General features: G+C 40.4%; 1 protein-coding gene across 3 annotated transcripts in view; it reads left to right on the top strand.

Annotated features, from left to right (window-relative positions):
- The window catches only part of LOC118104811 (SLIT-ROBO Rho GTPase-activating protein 3), a 31,135-nt gene extending 23,773 nt beyond the window's left edge, over window positions 1–7,362 (top strand). For 2 of the 3 annotated variants that reach the window (XM_035152002.2, XM_035152004.2), the window contains exons 14-22: window positions 810–887; window positions 1,220–1,354; window positions 1,443–1,548; window positions 1,620–1,847; window positions 2,395–2,468; window positions 2,567–2,747; window positions 3,593–3,739; window positions 3,842–4,157; window positions 4,727–7,362. In XM_035152002.2, coding sequence (XP_035007893.1) covers window positions 810–887; window positions 1,220–1,354; window positions 1,443–1,548; window positions 1,620–1,847; window positions 2,395–2,468; window positions 2,567–2,747; window positions 3,593–3,739; window positions 3,842–4,157; window positions 4,727–5,191 — 1,730 coding nt within the window. In that variant the 3' untranslated portion in view covers window positions 5,192–7,362. The remainder of the gene's footprint in view (window positions 1–809; window positions 888–1,219; window positions 1,355–1,442; window positions 1,549–1,619; window positions 1,848–2,394; window positions 2,469–2,566; window positions 2,748–3,592; window positions 3,740–3,841; window positions 4,158–4,726) is intronic. The other variant, XM_035152003.2, reaches the window with a different exon arrangement.
- Window positions 7,363–8,570: the final 1,208 nt, after the last annotated feature.

The raw sequence follows: 8,570 nt of genomic DNA on the forward strand, positions 1-8,570 counted from the left end.
AAATCTTTATCGTTTATTGTTGATTTAATTTTCAAAACACTGTAACGTTCATGATGCTCAGTGTCACTAGAATATAAGAAATGATGAGATGGTATGTTGATGTTTCAAACAGTATGAACATATCTCATGAAGAACTAGAACAAAACTGGACCCTAATGTGAAGCAGAACTTGTACAATGCATAGTGCATAGTGCATTGATGTTAGCTATAGAAACAGGTTATAAGTAAAGGGTTAATAGTCTCTCTGAGATGAAAATGTTTGTAATGTGATTTAGGTGAGACTGAAGATTCATTTCATTACATGTTGTATTATTCATTATATGATTATTAAATAGCAACATTTTAAAGTAAAATGTCCTCTATTTCTAATGATGTTTGGTCTTTTTGAATCCATGTGAGCTGGACACAAACATTTGAACTCCCTTAAAACTAAAACGATGAAAAAACAAATCACCAAAAATGCCGAATGACCTGAAAGACCAATTAGTCATGAAATCCCCAAGTAATGGGTTCGCTTAATTTCTTAACACCTTCTCTCCTAAATGTCTTGCGGTTGCGGACTGCTCTGGTCTTTTTGTGGAGATTTTATATCTCACATGCTGACAAACACATTCATTCACACATACAATTTTTTTTATTTGCGCATGTGTGTTAATTCTTTTAGTGTTAGTGTGGTGTTTACAGTTTATTACAAATTTCTTTTAAATTTAGTATATTTACTATTTCTAATGTAAGAAAGTCAATAATATGAATAAGATGATACGTTGTGTGTGTGTATTAATGTGTGTGTGGGCTCTGCCTCTCCTCAGGTCTTCAGCAGCAAGGTATATTTCGAGTTCCTGGCTCCCAGATCGAAGTCAACGACATTAAAAATGCATTTGAAAGAGGTTAGTTCCCAGTGTTCTTGGCCATCTTCTCTTTGATTGATTTGAAATTGCATTTTACTCACCTCAGGAGCCACAGTTTCTCCCACAGGACTCCAAAGTGCAAATAAAGAGCCTGCGTGTCACTCGTATCCCTGTAATGGACATGCAACCCATTTCAGATGCATAATACATATGATTAGCATCTTGCAGTAATAATAAATGAGGAAACATAACTGCTCAACTGTTTATATTAACCTCCCGAATGGAAATACACATTTAAAAGATGCATCAGTGCCAAGTTACACAAACACTAAATGATTAATGAGTGTTTTACATGTATGTTGTCTCTATAGGAGAGGATCCATTGGAGGATGATCAGAGTGATCATGACATCAACTCTGTGGCAGGCGTTCTGAAGCTCTACTTCAGGGGGCTGGAAACCTCACTGTTCCCTCAAGAGCGTTTCCTCGATCTTATATCTACAACCAGTGAGTCACACTTCAGGGGCAAAATGTATATTTTTATTTACATTTACTGTAGCTAAACAGTTGTTTACTGTTTCCTTCATGTTTTTAGAGCTCGACCCGGGTGCAGAAAGAGCTCATCACCTTCAGCAGATAGTTGTGACTCTCCAGCGGCCTGTGATCATCGTCATGAGATACCTGTTTGCATTTCTAAACCAGTGAGTCCCGTCGTAACACATTTTACACATCAGGCTTTTATTTTGATACTTACTGCCTCTGTCGTCTCTAGTCTTTCCCAGTACAGTGACGAGAACATGATGGACCCCTACAACCTGGCTATCTGCTTTGGCCCCACGTTGATGCCCATACCAGACGACCAGGACCCCGTGTCCTGCCAAGCGCATGTCAATGAGGTCATTAAGACGGTTATCATCCACCATGAGGTCATTTACCCAAGCCTACGAGAATTGGAGGGACCTGTGTATGAGAAGTGCATGGCTGGAGGGGAAGAGTACTGGTAATTACAAGACAAGTTGTTGTCTAAGTGTGTGCTAAAATAAAATGAGATTAGATTAGCCTTGGTCTCACTATGGGGAAATTTGCCATGTTACAGCAGCATAGGGGATAGTGAAATTAGAAACAGTAAAAAAGTCATAAATGAGCAATCATGCAATGTAAACATAAAAAGATATGAAAAAGTAAATGTATTCAAACATAATTGAATATAAAAAATAGCAACAATGTATATGATGTAAACAGAAGGATTTCATTGTTCAAGATAATGACATTTCACAGTTAAATTAAGTTACAATGTAGTTTTTATACAATGATCTATGTGTTAAACCCATGAACTGTTCAGTAGAAAGACATTCATGGGATCCTTCTCTGTATATATATATATATGTACTGATACTGTAAAGGAGAGGATGAGCATCATTGTAAAGTAGACCATAATATTGAATATGTCTTAAGGAAAAAAAAACTTGTAACCTTTTGCACATCTAAGATGAAAATAGAAGACATTTTGTGCCACTCTGTTTGACTAAATTTGTTTCATTTTGTAGTGAAAGCCCCCACAGTGAGCCCGGAGCTCTTGATGAGGTAGACAATGGTACTGGTCCAAACACTAGTGATGAAGGTGCATCACCAATGACACTCCGCACACACACCTATAAGAGCTCAAACAGGAAATACTTATATTTCTTGAACCGGGTTGTGTCACATTGTATATTGCAGAGGTGGAGCAGATCGAGGCCATCGCAAAGTTTGACTACGTGGGTCGGACTCCTCGAGAGCTTTCTTTCAAGAAGGGAGCATCTCTGCTGCTCTACCTGCGAGCCTCCGAGGACTGGTGGGAGGGCCGTCATAACGGTGTGGATGGGCTGATCCCACATCAGTACATTGTGGTGCAAGACATGTAAGTGCAGTGGCTTTAATCTGGGAAGTAGACAAAAAGTTAATCATGATAAAAATGATTATTGGGGTATCCACACTACCAGGTGAGCTAGTGGGGACCCCCAACTTAAAATTGCATGCACAGGCTTGAGTTCTCCTACTGTTGGCTCCGACCCAGCTCTTTGTGTCATTTCACCCTCACACTCACAGCCCAAAAATAAATCCTCACGTTATTTCAGTGTGAAAAGGGATCCAGTCACAGAGTCTGTATCTTGGTTCTGCCACAGGACAGAACTGAGCCACTCATTACTCATGTTTATGTTCTTACTGTCCCTGTGGGTTCTGTGTGTACTTGGCCTTAAAAAACCTGCACCTGCATAAAGATCAGTGTTAAAAGAAGCATCACCTTTCCCTGCATGTTTTTAACATTGTCTTACCACAATTAGCTGTGATGAAAACAAAACAAATGGCCCCAATTAGCTGTGGAGCTGTAAGGATGGGTGCTTTATGTTTTTTGTAACTTGACAGGGCATCACTTGTTTTGGCCTTTTACCTGATAACCTCTCCTGCACCACAGGGTAGGTAAGAAAAGCAAAGCTAAATAAAGAGGAAGAGGGATGTACAGTATGTTCTGCCAGGTGGTGCTGTTCATTTTGGTGGGGGTGATTAGTTTTTGTCTGAATGAGTAATGTGATTCACTGTGATAACATTTTTTTGGCATCAGTGTGATTGTCGAGGAATCATATGTGTGCTTCGAGAGATCGACCACTCAAGAAGTTCAGTCTCTCACAGTAAAAGCCGATAAGCGCTTGTCCTGAAGACAGAGACGGAGATCATTAATCAAGACCAATCGTCTGTCCACATTAGGGATGATGCATTCTCAGACAGCCTTCAGAGGACCGATAGCGAGGCCAGCAGCGGATCCCAACGTGACGACAGAGCCTCATCCCGAAACGAACGTCAGTCTCCTTGTGAACACACACCTGAGCACCGCTTTGGAGCAGCTTTGGGAAGGTAAAGGGTTTTGTTACACCAGTGTGCAAGTATTCAGAGTCAAGCAAAGCAGAACAAAGTGTGAATCTCTGTTGTCGCTTTTTTTTTTCATGACTTTGTTAGAGTGAGAGTGCGATCAGATGGAGCTGCTGTTCCACGCCACAGGAGCACTGCCGACAGTCACAGCCCCCCCAGAGCTGCAGACCAGCCCCCTAGGGTGATGCCTCGGCCCTGCAGCCCACGCAAAATGGCTGTCAGCAGGGTCCTATCGGACAGCCCAGAGAAACGGCGCCTCGCCACGTTTGGCAGTGCAGGCTGCATCAACCACCCTGACAGGAAGGCCTTCATCGACAGCCACTCTCAACGTTCTTCGCCCAGTACCACTCGCCATGCGAGTTTGGGAGACCACAAAGCTCTCGAAGCTGAAGCGCTCGCTGAGGTCAGCAAAATAACTCATTATTCTGAAGGATATATCCTGCTTTCTAAATTTACTGTAGTCTGAGGAAATAACCTTGATTTCTACTTTTTAATACTTTCACCCTGCTTAAAATCATGGTTTGTTTTGGTTACTAAAGACCTTATTGGTAGATAAATATGAATATAAATATGTATAACTATAAGGAACAGTCTTTCATATTAAGCATTTTATTGATATTAAGGATAGGATAATACCTATAAGTAATTAGAATAGTATTGAGTAGAGCACATACCTCTGCCAAGGCCCAACAGTCTCCTTAAATTTAATCCGGCTGCACCAAATTTCACATACTCATAGAAATGAATTCTCTAATTGTGCATAATTTCTTTTAAAGAAAAACCTTCTTGGTGGAGTAAAAGATATAGAGGACATTTTTTTTGTATACCAGAAAGCATATAGTCGTGGTCAAAGACATTTTGAGAAGATGGACTGAAATGTGTTCTCCATCACTTTCACACGTGTGTTTTTTGTCAATCCTTGTCTGATTGTTTGAAATCCATTTAAATCTTATTTTTCCTCATGTTTTTCAGGACATAGAGAAAACGATGAATACGGCTCTCCACGAGTTGCGGGAGCTGGAGAGACAGAATGTAGCCAAACATGCCCCCGATGTCGTTCTGGACACTCTGGAACCTCTCAAACACTCCAGCGGAGTCAAGGATCCGCCCTGCAGCCCCTTGCACACCATGGTGATCCGGGACCCAGATGCCGTCCAGCGCCGTAGCAGCAGCAGCTCCTCCTCCGAGACCATGACCACTTTTAAACCTGCTCTGTCGGTGCGCAGGCCGAGCGCACCTCTACGGCCCCCGCCTGTCAGACCTGTCCGGCCTGCTCCAGTGATCGGACAGGGGCAGGGACCACACCGCTCCAGCAGCTCTAGCTCCTCCGGTCTGGGCAGCCCAGGCATCACCCCCACTGACAGGGTCTTCCCCAAAGCTCCCTCCCCGTCGCCATCAACCTCCTCCTCCTCCTCAGACAAACAAGGTAACATGTAGCTCCGTCACAAGTCAAGTGGATGAAGAACACTGTGAATACTGAGTGCTTGTGAATACCACCACACCCCTGCACTTCTTTTTGACAGCAAAACGAACTTTGACACCCAGTGTGCATCCTGAATATTACCACTAATCTTGTATATCGAAGGACGACTACTGCTGGTTTCTGCCCACACATTTACCAGCTGGGGGACAAGTCGATGTACTCTTGGACAAAAATATATTCCACAGAAACAGGATTTAAATATACTAGAATTACTTCATAGAATGGTATCGTGCTGAATAGCCATGCTGGATTTAAAAAAAAAGAAAAAGGGATGCACTGGAAAATACGTCTGTTTATTGAAATCTGACAATGGAACATCTCTTTGAAATGTTATTAGATTACAACGTTATTATGAGCCCGGACTTTGTGTCTGGTTTTCTGTTCCATTACGAGGGAACACTTAAGGGAATATTTCACCACATCCTGTAGACATCCACTCTGTGCTGGTGGTTCGTGTATTCTGACATGATGAGGAAGTTTCCTCAAAGAGCTGGTCCCACAGTCTCACTCAGACCAGAGCTGAACAGTGGACTCAACAATAAGCAAATGCAGTTCTGGTAATGGCCACTAGATGCTGACTCTTCATGCTGGTGTCATTGTGTGGTAATTTACAGTATATGATTACATGCATATAGAAGAAACTGTGTTTCACAGGAACTGAGACTGAAAAGCTGAAGGCAACACGTGAATGGCATCCGTTTTCTCTTCATGGTTAGGGATTATGTTTCTAAAACATAAATATATGCCGTTAGAACAATTTAATATCGTACATATAATATCTGAAAAATGGAGATATCCTATCTAGATATCCTTTTTATAAAACAGGTTATAAAGTCTCCAATCTCGGAGCCTGGAAGCTAAGAGGAATGAGGCTAAGAGGAATTAGCCTCTGGGTGCAATGGCCAATATTGTGAGGCATCTGGTGTAGACTCTGTCTTTTGTTCTTCAGATACTGTTTCCAGTCCGAAGAGGCCACACGAGTCAAATGTTTCTCCACTCAAAACATAAACAGCGACTATTTTTGTGGGTGTTTTAGGTCCAAACGCCATTTTGGCTAATCTCTATTAACAGGTACGAATGCAGTTAAATCAAAAAGCTGATAACAGATGTATTTGAGTGAATGTTTTCTTACACAGACTATTTACCTGCGGGCAAACAAAGCCTGCTCTAAAGTGATTGGTCAAACTAGAAACGGAAACCGGCACCAAAATCGCCTACAGATTCTGTATATTCACATGAAGAATGTGTTTATAGAAATTAGAAGGTAGGAGGATGGGGCTAAAGAAAAAAGAAATAAAAAAGAAAGTCCTAGTAAACCTAGTACAGCTGCTTCAGTCTGGTCAGTTTGCAGCCAATAGCCTGGAATGTGCTAGATTAGCTGACACTCAACATGCCGCCTCTTAGGCTCTATTAGGACTCACACAGACCCACACATGAATTCATCGTGGTTAATACATGTCAGCACTGGCAACCAATTCACAAACATACCTCTTAAGTCTGATAACAGGAGACAAGAATATGAAACTTATCTCAGCCAAAGTTGTATTGTCCTCCTTTCATTCATCTTAGAATATGTGAGGTAAACCAGACTTCGGTTTCACAGGGAACATTGACAATTATTATGGAAACACCATAACGATGAAAATGATCTAAATGTTCTTATTATATTTACGTGTCTCGTTATTAAAAGATAATCACATAAGCAAAACTTTCTCTTACAATTCAAGTGACTAATGCACTTAAAAACACGACAGGGAACGGTGCTGCATCTGTGGGTTCTGTGTTTTCAATTTGTTGAAACTGTGCTGGAGACACGACGAAGCACATGAGTATCATCGAAGCTTACGTGATGTCTAGATCGCACATGGTCGCTTCAGGCTGTGTGGGTGTTTTAAGATGAACTTGTTTTTTTTGTTGTCTGTCTCATGAGAATGATCAATATATCTTTAACGTGTAACAGGTACATTTGGATGAATATATATACGGTACATACTGCTAAAGGATACTTGTATAAATAACATTGTATGATAGAAACAGGATATATTATCATATCTAGTATGTAGATTCTTTTGTAATTCTTATCCTTGCACAAACATTAACAAAACAATAAAGAAATGAAGCCTCACAGAATGTTTCATTTGTGTGACATGTAAAGGGCATTAAATAGATAAACATAAAACATTGATTCTATTCAAATAATATTGACTCTGCAAAACTATTATTCTTTACTATTAAGTTATAGACTCCTGGTTACACACATCATGACATCACCTTGTCTGACTTCAACACAGCAGATACATGCACTGAGCACAGTGGTTTTACAGTGCCACCTACTGGTCAGCATAATATTTGTTTGCCATATCCTGTGAGAAAAACAGAAATTGTAGCAACAATATAACAAAACAAAAAAATCTGAAGGAAACGTAAATTGTCAGACCAGAATTTTTCAAGTATAGGTGCATTTTTTTCTTGTTGTTATTTTATTTCCTGTTTCCTTCTTCATCTTATTTTATTTGTTAATATAAACCATTGCCATTGCAGCCTTTAAACTCTTTTTCCAAGTACAGGCTGAACTCAGTGGTGCTTATCTATGTTTTTTTTAAGTCCTGGTTGGTAGTTTTTTTAGTTATTACAAAAACTACAATAAAGAAAATGGCAGTCAGCAGAAGAACATATAGTTGGCGCAGTCACGGCAATCCCATCAAAGTATAAAATACCAGCAAACAATGAGCAGCTCATTGGAGTTTTCTGATATTTTTCATACACTCAAAGTTCAATCAATTATTACCTTAAAAATAAACTAACATCTTTGCAATATGTTATGCACATGCAGTTGTATGCACTTGTATAAAAAGTAACTAAAATGAAATCCCAATAACAAAAACTACCAACCAGGGAAAAAAACGCATAGATAAGCACCACTGAGTTCAGCCAGTACTTGGAAAAAGATCCTCAGTACAGATTAGCTAGATCATAGATTAATATCTAGTGTTTGGATTGACATTTCAGGGTCAGTGCTCAAGTAATCTCATAATTTGGTGTTTTGATGAGGGCAGGATGTCTCCCTGCTCTGATAACAACCCGTCACTGGATTGTGATCTGGCAGCTGTTACACATGGTTCACATGTATTTCATGCTCATCAAGACATTCAGTTACCACTTGTGCCCTGTGGATGGAGGCATTGTCTACCTGGAGCACAGTGAACAAGATGAGAGACAGAAATGTCCTCATGAAGGAATTGCTTGGTGAAAATATCACCACCTATATACTTTATATATACCACTAATGATTGGACGGAACATTGGACAGTACAAACCCCACTTCTTTCCTCT

Source organism: Hippoglossus stenolepis, chromosome 3 (genome assembly GCF_022539355.2).
Source record: "Hippoglossus stenolepis isolate QCI-W04-F060 chromosome 3, HSTE1.2, whole genome shotgun sequence".
Classification (NCBI taxonomy): domain Eukaryota; kingdom Metazoa; phylum Chordata; class Actinopteri; order Pleuronectiformes; family Pleuronectidae; genus Hippoglossus; species Hippoglossus stenolepis.